Below are 19,755 nucleotides of genomic sequence, written 5' to 3'. Positions count from 1 at the left end.
AAGTTTGGAGAACATGGCTGAACATTTAATTCTGCAGTGAGTCTGAGAGCTTGTTGAATTATTATTCCAAATCATGAGTATCAAATTTACTTAAAAGTAGGGAACAATGCTTAAATTTTTCTGTTGAAAGGTTCCTCATGAGTTATCACGTCGATCAGCAGTCCATCGCGTACTTCAAGCTTAATATCCAGTAAGCAAAATTACATTGAAAAGGTGTTTTCCAGATGTTGAAGTTAGGTTAATATTAGGTTCTGGATGAAAGGTGAAAATACGTATTAACCGGATGTTGAAAATATGTATTTTTTTGGGACGTTGAAATCGGGTAAATTTTATGTTCTGAAAAAAAGTCAATTCCAGAAGTTGAAAATATGTATTTCTTTGGTAATTGATTCTATTGCTGAATGTAAACTGCACTTACATTCTCAGTAAGCATTATATCACACTAATACTTTTTATATCCATTTAATATAAGAGGAGCCAACTGAAGATTGCAACAGAAAATATTTGGTAACACTTTACTGTACGTGTTTTTCTGCATGCATTCATAAAGCTATTATAACAAAAAGTACTGGTTTATATCATTCCTTTCTGTTCCTTTTTTAACCTGTGAAATACTTCTTTTTTTTTTTACATTGAGCTTATTAAATTACTTCACGAATCAAGTGTGGATAGAGTAGGCAAGCTAGTTATTTACATGCGTGATGGACAGACAAAGTGTAGCCTATGGCACAAGATGCGACTGAAATTTTGCGGGTGGGGTGAGAGCTAGAGAGGGTTGAGGAGGCTTGAGACACTGGGCATCTTCTTGTGACATGCATTATCTAGCTAATTAAAAGTCTATCTTATGTTTTGAAGGGTAAGAGCAGGTAGCAACAAAAAAACACGCACAGGCAAAGATTTTCAGCTTGCAGGCAGACACTGGAATAAGTTTCTGAGGGACAGAGCATTAAATCACTTTATTAACTGGTTCCCATGCATTTAAATTAATAGTTCTGTTACGGAACAGTATGGATCACTTGTGTTCCAGGTTCTGTTTCTGTTCCTTGAAAATGTTTATTTTTTGGTTCTGGAAAAATTTGGTTGAGGTTAGAAAAAGGGTTAGCTCAAATGCTCTCCTAACCTTGAACCATGAACTGCCATTGCTGGGCCTCCATCAGCAGAGATCTCCTTTTGCTCCTTTTTTTTCTGATACATAAACAATTAATGAACTAAGACCAGACCCAGTTGCTAATGCATTGGTGCATATGGGAGAGCCACCCCTTAAGCAGACCGGAACTGTTAACAAGTTATGTTCATTTATCCACTATCTTTGTCCATCTTCCTCTCTATTGCTTTTATCGGCTGTAACCGAATTAAAACTAGGCTACTAATAAAAAATGTGCGCACTAAGCTGCACATTAATACAGAATCGTGAAGTTCACACTCCAGAACGAATGGAGGCGATGATGCACTACCAGTTGGTTTGGCTGTGTCAAAAAAAGCTATCGAAGAAAAACTATTGTCGTTTCCGGTATGCGTCCATTCGGGTCTTGGTGTGCTGTGTGAAAGCTTGGAGAGCTATGGCGGCGTGCCGGGGATCCTCTTCAAAATGGTTTTTCACCCGGGAGCAAATCGAAGCCACGCCGTCCCGCCGTTTGGGAGTGGATCCGGACAGGGAGCTATCTTACCGACAGCAGGCGGCTAACCTCATTCAAGATATGGGCCAGAGACTCAACGTGTATCCTTTATAAACAAGCTTTCAGTCATCAGATGTCGAAGGAAGGAGGATTTACATAGCGCTCTTTGTAGGCCCGTGTCTGGGGCACGCGCTAGAGGCAGGTTATGTTCGACATTATTTTGTCATAGTAGAACATTTCAAATGTGCCAGTGTGGTGTAGGTTATTACCCATCCAAGTTTGACTAGCAAACATCAACCAACATTCAACATGAAGGGCATCTCTCTAGCGCTGGTTAGCAAACTAGCAATGCTAGCAGCTAACTAGCCCACTACTTGTTAGTTACCATAACTGAAATGTTAGTTAGCTAACGCCGATGTTTAATGATGAATCATAGTTCCTTCGCTTAGACAAGTGATAGTTGCACTAGTCAGTAGTCAGCTATAGTAGAGCTATAGTAGCATTGAACGGTCCTGTCAAGCTACCTAGTTCGTTGTGACTAAGTTGCTTAGCTAGTTAGCGCGAGCAAGTTCAATCAGGTAAAGCAGAACGTGCATTGTTGTATTTGTCAATTTCATTTGCTCGGTTGCCATGTTAGTATTTTGCTTACTGGATAAAATGTATCTAGCTGCTGTACCTTAACTAATAGGTCGCTAATATCTAGCCGGCATTGTCAACACAACGTGGATCAAATGATTAGGAGTTGCCACATCTCATTGACTTGATTTAATTAAGTAACTAATGGCTTACCCCATGGATAACAATGGCTGCGTTTATACAGGCATCCCAATTGTGATTGGTCAAAAGATAAATCAGTGGGGAAAAAGATCACATCAGATTTGAAAGCTGATCTGATTGGTACAAGGACCAATTGGTGAAAAAATATCACAATTGGACTGATTGTAAACGCAACTGTGATCTGTGGACTAAAATACATAATTTTAGCTAGTTGATGAAACATCGTAAGTTGAAATATATTTGAATTCCTTAACCCATTTTCTCCAGCTCACAACTTACAATAAATACAGCAATTGTTTACATGCATAGATTTTATATGTTCCACTCTTTCACCAAATTCCACAGAAATGTAAGTATTTTTTTTCCTCCTTATGTATAGTCAGTCTGACTGTCTGCTTTCTCCATACAGACAATTTGCTACATGTTTACATATTAATATATTCAAATCAATTTATTTTGTTACAGACAATTTCTCCAACCACCTTATTCCTAGCTGCGAAAGTTGAAGAGCAACCTCGGAAACTTGAGCATGTTATTAAAGTTGCCCATGCTTGTCTAAACCCTCAAGAGACCCCGCTTGATACAAAGAGTAATGTAAGTCTGGGTAGTATGGGTATTGTAGGTTTTATTTTCCCTTCCCACCTCCCTGCTTGTCCCATTTTGTCAATGGCTTGAACACTTTCTTTTGTGTGATTATATTGAGGTTTGAGTGTAAAGGTTTATACAAAGTGTTAGTATACACTGAGTATACAAAACAATAAGAATATCTGCTCTTTCCATGAGACTGACCAGTGAATCCAGGTGAAAGCTATAGTCCCTTATTGATGTCAGCTTAATATTAGTTAGGTGTTCCTAATGTTTGGTATACTCGGTGTATATTCTCCTTTGTCACCAGAGGGCGAGTCTAGATTGACAATAGTCCTGCTTTGTCAGACTGATGTCTCAGTCCAGTCTCAGCAAGATCTTAGTGCTCATATTATTCCTAGTAGCGAGACTGAGTTGAAACCACTGACACTAAGAAAACAATACTGTTACAGTTTGGAATTGAGCTTTGAAATAGAGGTATGGATAGACACATTACACATGTCATGTAATGATTGTCTATTGAACTTCAGGCATACCTCCAGCAAGCTCAAGAGCTGGTGATACTTGAAACCATAGTGCTGCAGACTTTAGGTAAGTAAAGTCTGACTGAGTGAGCATTTAGTGAGAGCTTGATCTTGTCTACAAAGTGTTTGAATATTATGTTTGAATATTCTGTTGGTTCATTGCTGCCAGGCATTGGTGAATTTCCATTTTTCAGACTGTTTTAAATTAGGTTTGTCATAGTAACATGTTGATCATTCCTCAATGCCATAATTCTATTGTACCCGCGCAGGTCAAAATGTTCTTCTGTTATGATGAATTTCAGATCTTGGCAAACAGCAGTCCCAACCAAGCATGTTCCAATCTGTGGTCTCTATGACTACGAAATACTCTAATTATGTGGCCACCATCTGGCCATTTTGATTATACAACACCAATATACTCGCCCTTATTTAGATGGAAAGAAATGAGAACTCCTTTTCATAGTCCACATGTTATCCTGACTGTGCTCTTGTGATAAAGAATAGAGGGGAAGAACCATAGAACATTACTTTAATACATTTCAGCTACAAACTGCTACTGTTGAAACTCACCTGTCATGTATTTTGTTACAGGATTTGAAATAACTATTGAACATCCACACACTGATGTGGTGAAATGTTCCCAGCTAGTGAGAGGTAGAGGCTTCTTTCTTTGCTCTTTCATGCCCTCTAGCCCGCCCAACCTCTAATGTGGGTGGGAGAGAAGATAATGCTGACATAATGATTGTGCAACAAGTCATTGTTGACCTTAGAGTTCACAAAACATGATGTACAATTTGTGAACTTCTAATAATAACCCTTACCGGAGCTTACTGGTTGGCAAAAACTTACCCTCTTTTTCTTTCACTTGCAGCAAGCAAGGATCTGGCACAGACTTCCTATTTCATGGCTACCAACAGGTTGTTATCCTGACCCTCCTTTGTTGCACTGTGACTACTGCACACTATAGCTTCCTTTAATGCAGGGTACCCTTTCAGTGTCCAACGGCCCTCTATGCGCCGGTGGCTAGTGGGACGCCAGCCCCCTCCTTGCCCCCCGGGTTGGGGGCGTTTGGCGGTACCGGCCCCGGTTGCAGTGCGGTGTATTGTACAAGGGACCAGAGTTGGCACAGTAGGGTTGAATGCACAATGTGAAGTGTAGTGGTGCGCTAGAACCTCACGTTTGCTCGGTTACAAAAGTGCATATGTCTAAAAAGACACTTTGGTAGCCTGAATAGCAGCTAAAGATTACACAGATGTAAACATAACGTAGAAGTCATCCCGGTAAGTACCAATACCCTATTTTCTTTTTATTTGTATTTTTCCAATTTCACAAAATAGTTTTATTTAAGTATTTTCTTAAGTTTAAAATTTTTAAGTCAGTTAACCAAATACTATTTAGTGGAATGATATCATAAACAGTGCATTCGGAATGTATGCAGACCCCTTGACTTTTCCCACATTTTGTTACATTACAGCCTTATACTAAAGTGGATGAAATTTCTTTTTTCCCTCATCAATCTACACACAAAACTCCACAAGGATAAAAGCTGAAACCGGGTTTTAGACATTTTTGCAAACGTATAATAATAATACAAATTGTATATCACATTTACTTAAGTAATCAGACCCTTTACTCAGGACTGTGTTGAAGCACCTTTGGCGGTGATTACATCCTTGAGTCTTCTTGGGTATGATGCTACAAGCTTGTCACACCTGTATTTGGGGAGTTTCTCCAATTCTCCGCAGATCCTCTCAAGCTATGTCAGGTTGGATGGGGAGCGTCGCTGCACATCTATTTTCATGTCTCTCCAGAGATGTTTGATCAGGTTCAAGTCTGGGCTCTGGCTGTGCCACTCAAGGACATTCAGAGATTTGTCCCGAAGCCATGCCTGCGTTGTCTTGGCTGTGTGCTTAGGGTTGTTGTCCTGTTGGAAGGTGAACCTTCGCCCCCAGTCTGAAGTCCTGAGCGCTCTGACGCAGGTTTTCACCAAGAATCTCTCTGTACTCCATCTTTCCCTCGATCCTGACTAGTCTCCCTGTCCCTGCCGCTGAAAAACACCTCCACATCATGATGCTGCCACCACCGTGCTTCACCGTAGGTATGTTGCCAGGTTCCCTCCAGATGTGACACTTGGTGTTCAGGCCAAAGAGAGGAACTCTATAGCTCTGTCAGAGTGACCATCGGGTTCTTGGTCACCTCCTTGACCAAGGCCCTTTTCCCCCAATTGCTCTGTTTGGCTGGGCAGCCAGCTCTCGGAAGAGTCTTGGTGGTTCCAGACTTCTTCAATTTTTAAGAATGATTGAGGCCACTTTGTTCTTGGGGACCTTCAATGATGCAGTAATTGTTTTGGGAACCCTTCCCCAGATCTGTGCCTCGGCACAATCCGGTCTCTGAGCTCTTCGGACAATTCCTTCAACCTCATGGCTTGGTTTTTGCTCAGACATGCACTGTCAGCTGCGGGACCTTTTATATAGACTGGTGTGTGCCTTTCCAAATCATGTCCAATCAATTGAATTGACCACAGGTGGACTCCAATCAAGTTCTAGAAACATCTCAAGGATGATCAATGGAAACAGGATGAACCTGAGCTCAATTTTGAGTCTCATAGCTAGGGGTCTGAATACTTATGTAAATAAGTTATTTCTGTTTTAAATTAATGAATTTGCTGAAATTTCTAAACCTGTTTTTGCTTTGTCATTGTAATATTGTGTGTAGATAGAGGGAAAACAACATGATTTAATCCATTTTAGGAAAAGTCTGTAACGTAACAATGTGGAAAGGGTCAAGTGGTCTGAATACTTCCCGAATGCGCTGTTTTGTATATAAAACAGAAATGGAAGTGCCAATTTTACATTTCTGATGTTAACCCATTAAGGACCTGCTCAAATGGCAAGTTTTTATTAGATTTGAAGAGAAGAATTCATGTTTTCATACACCATTGCATTGTAAAATACTGATTTGGTGCCACATCTGCCCATTATCATACGTATTATTCTTGGTTTCTGGCTCTTCGCGTACAAACAACCTTTCACAGTTCATGTTCTGCAAATTCTCGTAGAACTAGGTCCTTAAAGGGTTACTTTTAACGTGACATGTTGGGTTGGGATTTAAATATAGCCTTTTTGTTTCCAACTGTTGAATGCCCTCAAAACAAACTACAGTGTCTGGACGTAGATTTTGATAGTTGCTTTTTTGTTAGGCCTAGTCTTAATTAAAGTGCTGTAATTCAGCAATCGTATGGATATGTGTATATATATATATATATATGTATATATATATGTTTTGTTTTTATAGAAACAAATATCAAAGAGCCAAAGACAACGTTGTGTTCCAAACGCGGCCTGTTCGGCTGGGTTTGACACGTTAGAACTGTAGAGGCTTATAGACAGTGAACAAGGAGAATAAGAGGTTGCCGCTGTGCCTGAGACATCGCTGTAATTCGAGGATAAATGGCTTCTTAATGCCTGAACTGAACCCAATAACCAGCCACAGCAAGTAGGAGCATAGAAATATAATCGACTTGAATGGGAATGTCTGTTTTAGAATCCAAACCATAGAAATACTAAGGTTAGTCACCATGGTGAATTCTGGAACTTCTAATCTGTTGTTTTTCAGGATTGTGTGCGCACTAGGCTCAGGCAGCGCAGTCATACAGGAGATGGACAAAAAAAAAACATAATATGCGTTGTGTAGCGTCCAGGCATTGTACTTGTTGTGACACAAGGTTACCATCCAGCTTTTACCACGGTCTTTCAAATGGTAGGCTACCTAGCTCTCTGTGCTAGAAAATATTGTACGGTTCAGTATTGTAGCTCGATCTAGTTCTCTATTACTCAGGTTCTTTAGAACTCAAACCAACTTGGACTAGAGTTGACCAGAAGAAGGCATTTCTATGCATGTCTCACCATAACCAGTTAGTCATGAGTGATGAATGCAGAATGAGTGTCTGTTTGAATTAACTTGAGTTTACTTTGCCATAAAATGTTCACCTTGTGTGTTATTTATTGGTGGTTGATGTTTCAATGAAGGGTGAAATTCGGTCACTTTTCCCACACAAAAAAACGTATAGTCATCTTTTTAATTAGAATTGAAGTTATTGCTATATCTGCAGCTCCTTGTGGTAAACACTAGGATGGTAGCCACAATGTGAAACTGACTCATGATCTATTCTGCATGTCAGTCATTGTTTGTTATTTTGGTAAGTGTGCAACTGTGTCAATCTGTGTCTAACATTTCTGTTATAATGATTCTTATTCTTCTCTAATACTATGTTTTACCTCAGCCCTAAGCACCTGTTACTAACGTTGTTCCCCCCTCCCCTCTTTGTTTTTTCTTCCCTCTCGTCCATGTGACCCGTTGTGCTCCGGCCTCTCTTCACACAGCCTCCACCTCACCACCTTCTGCCTGCAACACAAGCCCACAGTAATCGCCTGCGTCTGCATCCACCTGGCCTGTAAATGGTCCAACTGGGAGATCCCTGTCTCCACTGACGGGAAACACTGGTGGGAGTACGTGGACAACTCTGTCACACTGGAGCTTCTCGATGGTGAGGATTTGATTCTGGTTCATGCTCATAGTCGAAAAGCCACAGTTACATTGTGGTTTAGTTTAGAAGAATAGTTTGTTTTTGTCAATGAGAAGTGTTTGAGATATGTCATTCCTATGAATTAGGTGTTAAAACCAAGTGTGATCTTTCCTTGTCTTCAGAACTGACGCATGAGTTCCTTCAGATTCTGGAGAAGACACCGAGCAGGTTGAAGAGGATACGAAATTGGAGGGTAAGCTTCTGTTTTTCACCAGTGAATCATTAAGACCTCTTACTCACGTTAAACACTGTAGAGCATCTTGTGTCTGCTGATTTAAATTCAGTGTAGTTTTATTGCTGTACAGTTTTATATAATGCCCTTTGCAAAATCGCCTCCTCACGCCATCTTTCTCTCTTCTCCCACTTGCCAGACCACGCAAGCTGCCAAGAAGACCAAGGGAGATGGCTCTCAGGCAAACGACCCCTACCCAGGACCCTCCCTGGTCCACGAACATTCCCTGGGAGATGCCATCCCTGGGGTCTCCAACTCAGCCTTCTCCAAAGCCGCTTCATCGTTCCCTGTCCCTCTGCCAGGGCACGCCAGTGGGCCCCTCTCCCTGGACTCTATCGCGTCCATGCAGGGCAGCTCCTACACCTTCACAGCCCCCAGCGACTGGCCCCAGGATACGGGGGGTCGCTTGGAGGGAGGAAGCTATTCCCTCAAAACAGATGCACTTGGCCTCCAGCAGGGTGCTCCAATGAACCCGAACAGACCAGATAAGACAGTAGAGTTCAACCCTACTAAACATGAACACAAGGTTGGGTCGGGGGGGGGTGTGGGGAAGCAACAGCAGCCAGTTTTCCCTCCACCGCCCCCGCCGGCTCAGAAAATGTCCCTGGACAAGTATAGAGAGAAGCACGCTGCTGAGCTGGCGGTGCAGCATAAACGCAGGGCAGAGCAGCAGAGTTTTGAGCCTGAGGGCAGGGACTCATATATACCCTCTGTCCAATCAGACCACAGGAAACTCATGCAGCTCCACCCTAACCCTGGGAGTAGCAGCAGCACCACTGCCTCCCCTCTTAAAATGAAGCTGGCCACGCCAGGCCAGGACAAGGTCCCCTCTGACAAACGGGACAAGGGGGGCTCACTCAAACTCCGCCTTCCAGTTCCTTCTCAGGGGGGCGTGGCCAGCAAAGAGGAGCTGAAGATGAAAATCAAGGTGTCCTCGGAGCGCCACAGCTCTTCTGATGAGGGCGGGGCCAAGAGCAAACATTCCAGCCCGCTCGTGAGCAAGGAGAAGCACCGGGAACACTCAACCCACCGCCACCACCACAAGCAGCACGGCCACTCTCACCTTCATGCAGCACAGCACAGTGGCAACGGCCGAGGGGTCCCCGAGGGGCCAGCGGGGGCCGGGCCAGCCGTCCTCCGGAGACCCCTAGGGCTGGGAGGTGTTGAGGGGGTGGCGGGCATGGCCCCTAGCTCTGGTTCCAGCTCCTCCCGCAAGAGGGGGCACCCACACGTCGCAAGCCACAACCACCACTCCTCCAAAACGAGCAAAAGCTCCAAGGGCGGCGCAGGTAGTTCCTCCTCCTCTCATTGTTCCTCTGTTCAGCTGCAGTCACAGTGTGTGTCGTCTCAGTCACAGTGTGTGTCGTCTCAGTCACAGTGTGTGTCGTCTCAGTCACAGCTCTGGTTTTAACCTTCCCTTCCCCCCTCCTCCCCCTGTCACATACCAGGTGGGCTACGAACATCTCAACGCCCTAGTGAAACTGGACAAGAAGCCAGTGGAGAGCCGCAGTCTTGAGGGAGCCGGCCGGACGTTTGCTGCCAGCGGGCAGACTACAAACACTTTTGACATGCTCGATTCTCTCAAGTGCCCAAGGAATTAACTCATGAACCCTTTGTAGCAAAGCATAGGAAGGTAAAGTAAAAAATATAACGGAAAGTGTAGGACATCTCAACGGTTGAGGCAAAAAGAGAGAAATGAATGCTTCCTGATCATCTGATCTTTTGGAAGTGCTGGTATAGTCCTGCCCCTTTCAATGTGTAACTGCTGCTTTGTCCTCCATATTCTCAAGATGGGTCTTGGAATGCGGACGTGTGTGAGTGTTAGGGGGTCATCCGAGTTTAAATCTCCATGTTCGGAGGGGGGAAAAGTATAAATACTGAAAATGCACGAAAGGTGCAATTTCTAATAGTTTCTTTTAAATAATAATTTAAACAGCATTGCCACCGCTGTTATCCATTCTGGTGAGAAACATGTCAAGTAGCCCTCTGTTGTGGCAGGAGGGGGCTTAACTCAGACAGAAGTAAAGGCAGGCCAAACATGGCTGCCAATGGAAGTTGGATTTTTAGTTGTTTATTTCTCTTGAATTAGTTTTTCCTTTTTTATGCTGAATACTGTATGTAGGATCTGCATGCAATCATCAAAGGGATAACGCAGAAAGCTGACCGCTGTTTACAGAAAGTAAAGATAAATGTACATACATTTTTGTATGTTTAAAAAGCTATACCATAAATACTCAGGTTTGGAGCTGCTTGTAACTATAACAAGATATATATATTGGGGAAAAATACTATTGTAACTTGATGTAGGAGTCCTATCATCGGTGATTCTGACTGCCGCATTCCTGTGTTGTGCTTAGAGCCTGTACTACACATGGCTGGCTGCCAGGAGATGGCACTTGAACTTCGACCTTTCCAACTCAGCCAATCCAGACCCTACAAACAGTACCAACCACCTGGCATGTTGTCAGAGGCCATGCAATTTATACACTTATTTTATTTTATTTTTGGACTTCCAAGATTACCTTAAGCTGGATGCCAAAGGCTTTGCCTCACAAAAAAACTAAAGACATACATGAGAAGAGGACAATAATAATAGTGCTATAACGGTTACATGCCTAACCTTTGCTGTGAAGAGCATTTACACAAAATTGTTACTTGGCTTGACGCTGTAGCCCATAGATACAAAGCTGTAGGTAAGTAATATAGTATTGTTTATGTCTGGTGAAAGAAAACAACAGCAGAAAAGTAGCCTGGGGTGCCAGTCTTTCTGCTCTCTTGCTAACTCCTTACGTAATATGGCTTGACAATATGGCTTGACAATGGAGTAGGCAAGAGCACAAACCGATCTGGGACCAGGCTAGCAGTAAAGGCTGTAGGGCTTAACGTTCCATCAGTGTTGATACAGTACGGTGGCTTGTATGCTGTTTGTTCTCTAACGGGTCAGTTTCCTAATATATGGAGTATATCGTTCTCAATTCTGGACACACAATAGTAACTGTTCTTTGACTGGTTAGTCCTTTATTTCAGTGTGCAGACAGTTTGTATTGAGGCCAAGATGGTATATTTCCCCAGTAATGATAGTGATTATACTCTTGGGCACAGACATTATTACAGTGGTTTGGTCTCAACAAGAAGGCAAATGCAAACCTTGACATCCATTTTTGTTTTTTTTGTTCTACAAATAAATCTTACGGTTACCACTACCTTAAAACATGACCTATGTTGTATGATTGGTATTTACTGTATGCTATATGAAAAGTATGGATGCAATATGTTTGACAAATGCTCTTTGTATCAAAGGTGCCCCAAATATTCAAGGAATTATTTGTGTAATAGTCTAGGGAAAGTATCTAAGTTTCAAGCAATACATTTGAAAGTGAATTTAAATATACAATTTGGACTTGTTATAAAATGATTGATAGGTGTTCCTGATTGGCACTTCTGGCGCTATTTCCTAACAGCTTTGAGTGTAGGTCCTAAACTAAGATCACATTGTTAGGAATGAACGGGTGGTCCAATAGTTGTTCTGCAGACGGGCGCTGTTTCTGGTCACTGCAAAGAGGACAAAATAATATGTTATTCAACTTGGATGCCTTTTTATTATCATGATTTACTGACTGTTGGTGAGTTGTCACATTTATCTTTGACTTAGTAATTGTTAATCTAATTAAGTTACTGAAATGTTAATCCACACTGTTTTACTTTAGTCTTTGTAGCGTTCTATATAAACCCAGAGTGTAGATCCCAATCCTCATATTTGGAGACCACGTTCAAGGTAAGGAAACATCCAGTCATTTAGTTGAACTATGCCTTTAAAAAATATTATATGTAGTACAGAATTGTAAATCAACTCACTTGGTCAGACAGACTTGAACAAAATCCCTGGCGTCCTCTGAGAACCTGTCAGGCAGCGAGGGCATCAGGCCTCGCCTCGCCCCGATGTAGAACAGCGCTGCCATCTTGTCCATGTGTGACAGCGGCGGCTTCCCCGTGGCCATTTCAAACACTGTGCACCCCACGCTCCAGATGTCCGACTTCCTGCCGTGACCCGTCTCGTTGATTACCTCTGGCGCCATCCAATAGGGCGTGCCGTGCACCGATTTCAGGAGGTCACTATGACTGTGTGTGTGACTGAGGCAACTCAAACGGCGGGCGCAGCCGAAGTCTATCAACTTGACTACTCCCGTAGGCATCAACATCACATTGTTCCCCTTCAGGTCCCTGTGGATGACCCTGTTGAGGTGCAGGTAGGACACCCCCTCCAGGATCTGACGGGTGTACAGGGCCAGGACGCGCTCCGGAAGGGGACCAAAGCGGTGGAGCACGCTGGCGATGGAGCCTCCGGGGACATACTCCATGAAGATGCTGACTATGTGGTCCCGCAGAGAGGTGCCCAGAAATCCCACAATGTTGCCGTGATGGAGGTTCTTTAAGAGGTCTACTTCCTCCTGTAGGCGGTTGTACTCCTTGTCTGCGGTTTCGAGGTCTGAGGCGTCCAGGGCCACCTGTTTTACGGCTATCAGCTGGCCATGGCTGGTCAGTCCACAGAACACCTAAAAACAGCGTAAATATGAAGTTTTAAAATTCCTATTACAGACAGGCTCAGGTGCTAATTTGAGACCCTAGAGATTAGCTCAACTGTTTCATTTGAATGTCTATAAGATGAAGGTAGCCTTGTTTTGATATGGGATTATACAACTATAGCAAGGTTTGGGTGTTGGCATGATTGGATCTCTTTACTGTGATGTAACTTTTCCTTTTCTCCAAGGCAATTGAGAAGCTGACATATACTCACAGTTCCATAAGCTCCTCTGCCCAGCACTTCTCCTTTCCTCCAGGTGATGGCATCATCCACTACCAACCCAGACCCACTGAGCACTTCTCCAGGTGATGTAAAATCCTAATGGACAACCGCACAGGGTAGGAAGTTACACACACACACACATAACCACGCATATGTGTGTGTGTATATATGATTAGCTGTAATTGGTGTGGGTACTCTAGTGCCAACTTACCCCCAGTAATGACTTCTCACATCTCAGCTCAGAATCGTTTCTAAATTCCCTCTGGTCTGAGTCATAGTTGTTTTCTGGACATACACCATCTCTCTCATCCAGTGATATCAGCTCTTCTGCCAGACAACGGAGCAGGTCATCGGTCAGTGGTCCCTCCCCCACGTCATCCAGAAACTTCTGGAACACAGGGGACACTGTCCTGCTGTCACAGCTACCCGAGGTCCAGGTGTTGATCTTAGGCTGCACTGGGCAATCGGATGGGGTGGATGAATGGTCAAAGTGATTTGCCTTGTTTTTCTCATTTTCTGACATGTTGTTCCCCATGGGTCCCCTATTGTGCAGCACATGGAGGTGATCATCATCTGGGTCCGAATGAGATGTGAGTTTAGTCTTTGTCTGACTGGGAGAGGTTTTGTCTCTCAGCTGGTGGTGAGAGATTAGTGGGTTTGGCGCATGGCTGGACATAGACAGCACTTCTTCTATCACTGACAGTGACAACATATGGTCCAGCTCCTGAAACTCTGGTATGCTGGGAGAGAGGGTCTCTTCTCCATCTTTACCGAGGACCAGCTCAGTCTTAGTCTGGATGTGGATTTGCCAGTCGAGCCCAGAAATAACCACCACGTCGTCTTTGTCATCCGTGATGGCGATAGGCATCAGATGCGACTTTCCCCTGGATATAGGCCTAATAGCCCTGTTCTTCCTCTGTTTGGCCTTGTCCACTGGGCTTCGCCTCACTCTTCTGCTCTCCAGTGGTTTAGGGCATTTGTGTTTGGTCCTGTGGGTTTGGGTCTTCCTAGATGGGGCAGACAGGACCTGCCTGGTCCTCTCACATGAACTGGAAACTCTTATGTTGTCAAACACCGGGCCGGCAAACATCTCATAGATGACTGGTCCCTCCTCATCCCTGGTGTTGATTTCCTGGAAGATATCACTATACGTGATGTAGTCCACGGCTGACTTGGCCCTCGGGGTCCCCGGTTGTGACCCAGTCTTGGCTTGTCTGGCACTTTTCGGTTCCCTCTGCTGAATATGTTTCTGACAAGGGATTTTTATTTTAAGTGCCTTTTTGTCGTTGTTCAGCCTTTTGCAGCTTGGATGTACGGGCTCTGTAACCCTCGTTCTGACAGAGGTTGAGTCTGTGCTTTTCTGACCAGTCTTTGTAGAGATTATCCCACTGACGATGAGATCAGGAGGTTTTCTGACTTTGCCTTTGACTTGTGAAGGAATGGGTGAAGTCCTCAGGTTGCTTTTGGACTTGCTGTTCCCCCGAATGTGATCTTTGTGTGCCAAGACGTTGAAAGACTGATTGGTTTGGACACTAGTGCTGCCTCTTCTCTCTTTGTTCTTGGCAGGCTTGATAGGTTTGATCTTTTTCTCTGTAGGAGGGTTTAATTCAGGTAGTGTGACATTCACAGTAGAAGGAAGACATTGATACTTGGTGTTATCCACAACACTAGTCTTTGCATTGTCATCAACTTGAATATCTTTGTTTCCATTTCTTTTAGATGCAAAGGGGCATGTGGTAGTTGGCTCAGTACTTGTGGTCTCTTTTGAGAGACCCCCTGAGCACATCACCTTTGTCCATTCCACTGCCACAACCTCACCCTCACAGTCCCTCTCAAAGCATGAAGTGCTGTTAACATCTTTGAAATTTGTCAAATCGGGGTTAAGTTGGTGCCTCAACTCAATCATTGCTTTGTACCCTCTCCCTCCAGGGTCAGATTTGATAGATACTCCTTCCTTGTTATCCCTAGAAAAGGCACCCTGATGTCTTGTCGACTCCCTATTCATATGGTTTGCATTATCCTCACTGTAATCTCCAACATTAAACTTTCCAGATGAGTCTAGATCCAACTGCAACCTTCCCTCAAAAGTCTCTCCAGCGTGTTGTTTTGCTGTAGTCTCTCGTATGTCTCTATTGTCATCCACCTCTACCTCCAAGTCGATGGAGGATTGGCTACTGAAGCTGCTCTCCTCGCTGCCCCCCCTGGTGCCTGGGGACCCTCTGGGGCTCACCCTGGTCCTGGCCAGCCTCTCCTTCCTCAGCCTGGAGGTCATGGAGGACATGGAGGTCAGGGGCATCAGGGGCACGAGGCTGATGGGCTTTAGGGGAGAAGGGTGCTTCAGGCCGGGCAGCACTCCTCCGTTTCTATGCCTCCCCTCCAGAGGGGCTAACAGCTTGGGGGTCCTGATGGGGCCTGGAAGCAGGGAAGGGAAGGAGCCCTGGACAGAGATGATAGGAAAAGGTGAATAAATAGCAGATTGCAGGTGGTTTTACAAACTAAGGAAGCTGTATGAAAATGTGATGTACGAATAAAACATGATTTATTTGAGTTGACCTACCTTTCGACCACTGCTTTTTTTCTCCGTTTCACCACACCCAAGCCCTGCAAGACAAGAACATGCCAAGCTTTACAAACATAAAATGATGCAACTAATTTCCTCAACAGAGTACTTCTCTAAACACATTCATGAGCATGACCTTTACCTAAACAAATGAATCAACAACATGCTGACCATATACTGTCCTCTAAGCCTTTAGCAGACACATCATTATTATATTACTAACTGTTCTGGATGTGAACTCGGGCCTGGACCAGAGAGCTGGAGTCCAGGAGAGGTTCCAATAGACCGGGGGCAGATTGGCTCAGCTGGGCTGGGTGAGGGGCCACCGGGCTGGGGGCCACAGCCTCACATCTGAGCCTGGGGGGAACAGGCAGGCAGGATGAGCTTCCTGTGGTCTTCAATAGCCCCGGTGTAGGATCCAGTTTGTCTAAGTGTCTGGCTCTGAACCACAGACTGGGTAGAGACGAACCTTGACTGAAGAGGGAACAAATTAGATTTGAGAATAAATCCTTTGCACCTCACAATGCTCTTCACAGGTAATCTTGGTCAAATAATTTGGTTCATTAAAATCATCTATAATTCACAAAACCTGGAGCTGAGACGTAGGGTAACCTTATATAATTTCCTAATAATGAACACTGTCCCTCCCTTTCAATTGCACTTTCTCTGTTCTGTGTGGACGCAGGACAGAGGGCACAGCAGAAGGACGCTGGCCAGGGGCTGATGCTGTAAAGTGAGAACTTTTCAAAGGGGTTTATTTTCCCAGGATCCCTTTGGACCTCTTTCAGCAGTAAGAGCCCTACAGACAATGATCTGTTTCAGAAAGCAAAGTAGACTCTCCCTCAGTTTCTCCCTCCCTCTGTTTCTCTCGGTCTCCCTCTGTTCTCTGTTTGGGAAGATTGGCATGCCCTTGACATGATGACTGCTGGCCTGACCGTGTAACTGGACACTTCTTATTCTGTATTTATGTAAGTGACAGGGAGGTGTGGAAGAGGGATGGGGGGGTGAAGTACACACAAGGAGGAGGGACTAGCATACGGTGGATTTGTTTGTTCATGTGTGTGAGAGTGCTTGTTAATAGCAAGGATGTGTGCATAAGTGTTTGTGTGTGTGTATGAACAGGTGTTGGTGTTTGGGTGTGTTCCTGACTGTCAATTTGCTCTGTGGTTACTGTATTGTTGTATTAATTTATAGCCGGTCTAATTAACATGGAGCGTGTGTGCATGCCCACCTGCTACCCTTCCCCAGATCTTGGTAGGCTTGCCTCATGTCCATCACGGCATCAATGGCGCTCTGGAAGGAGAGGGAGAGCCCCTTATCTACAGGACCCAACACAGCCTGAGGTCAGTAGGGGTTGATGTACCTTTCACACACAGCAGGGACATTACTGCTACTGTGTGTCAACAGCAAAAGTCCCAAGCCAACAGTGAATGGTTCCTCTGTTACACGTAGGATAGCATTTGGTATCACAACAGTCCACTGACAAATCAGATTTTTTCCTTCCAGTTAACCATTATTTAACTAGTCAGTTCAGAACAAATTCTTATTTACAATGACGGCCAAACCCGGACGACGCTGGGCCAATTGTGCGCCACCTCCCAATCACGGCCGGATGTGATACAGCCTGGATTCGAACTAGGGACTGTAGTGACGCCTCTTGCACTGAGATGCAGTGCATTAGACCGCTGTGCCACTCGGGAGCCCAGATGCTCCACCATGACACTGTTTATGATAAACTCAGTAGGATTTCACCAAGATCAAAATTAACCAATAATACAATTATCACTGCATAATGCCAAACATTTTACACTATTTACACATTGTTTTTACACACAACTGTTTCTATACACAGCCTATGTGCAGAAAACTACATATGACATTTAGCATTTACAGTACTTTCCAAACAAAGTGGTTGGAGAACAACATAAGAAACAATAGACGTTACCTGTTTGAGCCAGTTAGTCCAATCTACCCTCATCTCAGCCTACTCAGATTATATGACAGATTGAGAGGGGCTGTACACCTCTCGCTCGCTCTCGTTTTCGCTCTCTGAGCTACTCTGTTCTGTTGTGTGTGTCTGACAGGAGTCAGGAAGGTTTCCAGCTGGGAGTCTGTATTGTGTCTCCCTGAGGGGAGTGATTTAGCACACTGACCCAATCAGCTTGGGCCATGGCAGGGCTGGCCTTTGTGGCTGTCTCTTTGTGGGATAGGCCCAGTGTGTGAAGAGAGGGGAAGGGTGTGTTTGGGAAGAGGGGGTGGTCTTGTGTAGAGCCAACAGGGCACACAGACCAGAGACACAAGGAGTCACTGTCCAAGACCCTACCTACTGTAGGTGAGAGTGCACAATAGGGAAATACAGCTTACCTTGTTTGATGGCTTTATGATGGGCGGATAAAGGAACGTACTCTGGAGACTCCAGCAAATCCTACAATGGGAAAATAAGAATGATCATAAGTAGCCTTAAACCCTGTGGCATTTGGCATGAATCCACAAAAATATCTATGATATAACTGTCCTAAGTGCAGTTAGGAGGACGATGGTGACTGTTCTTGTAGCTAGTGGTTATGTTCAACTGACATTTCTCAGAGCCTATAACGAATTAGATTGGTAAACATCTGATTAACAACTCCACCCCATTTAATTTCCCTGGGGGGGCCCTAAAATATAATATAGCTTCACGTTAGTGCCCAGTCTGCTATGTTTGTGTGCCCCTGGGGTAGCCTCTTTCAACCATCTGCTTTTCCGCTATTCAATAAGTGGGCTGGGTCATTAGACACCCGACAGTAGCCAGCTGCGCTCCCTGCCCTTGTCTCACCTGTTAAGACCACTTCAAAGCAAAGTCAGGATATAGCTAAGAGTCAGCTAGTCAGAACACGGACTCCCCACCAGCCAATTACACTGATGTAACTCAGGTCTCTGGTGAATTGGGCCCCATTGCTTTAGGGGAAGAGCCACTATGGATTAAGCCTTTTAATTGATTAAGGATATTTGGGCATTATTTGGTTAAGTAATAAATAATGCATTTGAGACAGAAGCTATGGTGTAGTAATTTTTTTGGGATGCAATACAACTAACTTGTCTTTTAATATATTTGATGATCTTAAAATGTGTTAACAGATAGTGAACAAAATCACATTATGAAGTAGGTCTCCACAAAATGATAGACTTGTACACTTCTTACATAACTGTACGACCGGATGATCACTTACCTCTGTGCTGGCAGCAGTCTGAATGAGGACATTTTGGGTCAGAGAGGGAGAGGGGCTGGGGGAGTTTGTTGCTCTCAGCTCATCGGTCAGAGAGGGAGAGGGGCTGGGGGAGTTTGTTGCTCTCAGCTCATCGGTCAGAGAGGGAGAGGGGCTGGGGGAGTTTACTCTCAGCTCATCAGGGTGGAAGCACTGCAGGTCCAGGGGCGTGGGCGCTGTTTGTTGACCAGGGCAGAATGAGACAGAGGTGTGGAGTCAGTGAGCACAAGAGGAAACAAGGCCCTCTCACACACTCAGCCCCTCAGGAATTCACCAGGATTTCCCATATGAGTGCTGGTTTTGACCACTCCTCCAAGCTCAGGAAAACATTTGATTACGCAAGTACACACTGCACGGATCGACTAAATCAATACTATTCACCACAGTAGGTTCGTGGCACCTTAATTGGGGAGAAGGGGCTCATGGTAATGGCTGGAGCGGAATACGTTGAATGGTATCAGAGACATGGTTTCCATGTGTTTGATGCCATTCCATTTGTGCTGTTTCTGCCATTATTATGAGCAGTTCTCCCCTCAGCAGCCGCCTGTGCTATACACTAAGCTAATAGATAAGTCAAATCTGTATTGCGTTTCTGTCAGGATTGATTTGAAAAAATCTACTTTAGAGGAAAACTTTAAAGGCATCATGTTGTACATGACCTGAGTGCTGTGATGTCATAAGAATGCACTGCCACAAACAAGCAGACTTGGTGTGGTACTAGTATGTGTATAACAAACAGATCACATGGTTTGTACTTGGATAGAGAAGTATTTCCCTGGAATATCCTAAAAAGTAAACAGAGAATATATCAAACCATACCAAAAATC

General features: G+C 44.3%; 2 protein-coding genes across 4 annotated transcripts; one reads left to right on the top strand and one right to left on the bottom strand.

Annotated features, from left to right (window-relative positions):
- The first annotated feature begins 1,527 nt into the window (after positions 1-1,527).
- LOC120058308 (cyclin-T2-like) lies at positions 1,528-11,535 on the top strand. 3 transcript variants are annotated; one of them, XM_039006873.1, is made up of 10 exons: positions 1,528-1,717; positions 2,661-2,742; positions 2,859-2,987; positions 3,509-3,569; positions 4,094-4,156; positions 4,374-4,419; positions 7,885-8,048; positions 8,210-8,280; positions 8,459-9,608; positions 9,768-11,535. In XM_039006873.1, exons 1-10 carry the CDS (start codon positions 1,560-1,562, stop codon positions 9,833-9,835), a joined length of 1,992 nt encoding a protein of 663 aa, XP_038862801.1. In that variant the 5' UTR covers positions 1,528-1,559; the 3' UTR covers positions 9,836-11,535. The 3 variants fall into 3 exon arrangements, 2 of the variants coding, with proteins under 2 accessions (XP_038862801.1, XP_038862802.1); XM_039006874.1 differs by lacking the exon at positions 4,094-4,156; XR_005477998.1 differs by lacking the exons at positions 8,210-8,280; positions 8,459-9,608; positions 9,768-11,535 and having other exon boundaries at positions 4,374-4,782; positions 7,885-7,997.
- map3k19 (mitogen-activated protein kinase kinase kinase 19) lies at positions 11,311-17,786 on the bottom strand. The gene is made up of 8 exons (XM_039006872.1): positions 17,629-17,786; positions 16,915-17,002; positions 15,907-16,157; positions 15,681-15,724; positions 13,335-15,560; positions 13,115-13,219; positions 12,175-12,872; positions 11,311-11,871 (listed from the first exon to the last, which is right to left on the bottom strand). Exons 2-8 carry the CDS (start codon positions 16,956-16,958, stop codon positions 11,796-11,798), a joined length of 3,444 nt encoding a protein of 1,147 aa, XP_038862800.1. The 5' UTR covers positions 16,959-17,002; positions 17,629-17,786; the 3' UTR covers positions 11,311-11,795.
- Positions 17,787-19,755: the final 1,969 nt, after the last annotated feature.

The sequence above is a fragment of the Salvelinus namaycush genome, chromosome 13 (assembly GCF_016432855.1).
Source record: "Salvelinus namaycush isolate Seneca chromosome 13, SaNama_1.0, whole genome shotgun sequence".
Taxonomy (NCBI): Eukaryota; Metazoa; Chordata; class Actinopteri; order Salmoniformes; family Salmonidae; genus Salvelinus; species Salvelinus namaycush.
The sequence above is the reverse complement of the archived record's forward strand: the minus strand, read 5'-3'. Positions and strand labels throughout refer to the sequence as shown.

Bases quoted from the DNA above. Each gene is read 5' to 3' on its own strand.
- map3k19 (XM_039006872.1), bottom strand. From the start codon at position 16,958: ATGGACATGAGGCAAGCCTACCAAGATCTGGGGAAGGGTAGCAG. The intron at 15,725-15,906 runs GTTAGTAATATA...CTTGTCTTGCAG, and splicing joins CCGAGTTCACATCCAGAACA to GGCTTGGGTGTGGTGAAACG. The intron at 12,873-13,114 runs GTGAGTATATGT...CGCTGTTTTTAG, and splicing joins GCAGAGGAGCTTATGGAACT to GTGTTCTGTGGACTGACCAG.
- LOC120058308 (XM_039006873.1), top strand. From the start codon at position 1,560: ATGGCGGCGTGCCGGGGATCCTCTTCAAAATGGTTTTTCACCCGGGAG. The intron at 8,049-8,209 runs GTGAGGATTTGA...CCTTGTCTTCAG, and splicing joins CACACTGGAGCTTCTCGATG to AACTGACGCATGAGTTCCTT. The intron at 9,609-9,767 runs GTAGTTCCTCCT...GTCACATACCAG, and splicing joins AAGCTCCAAGGGCGGCGCAG to GTGGGCTACGAACATCTCAA.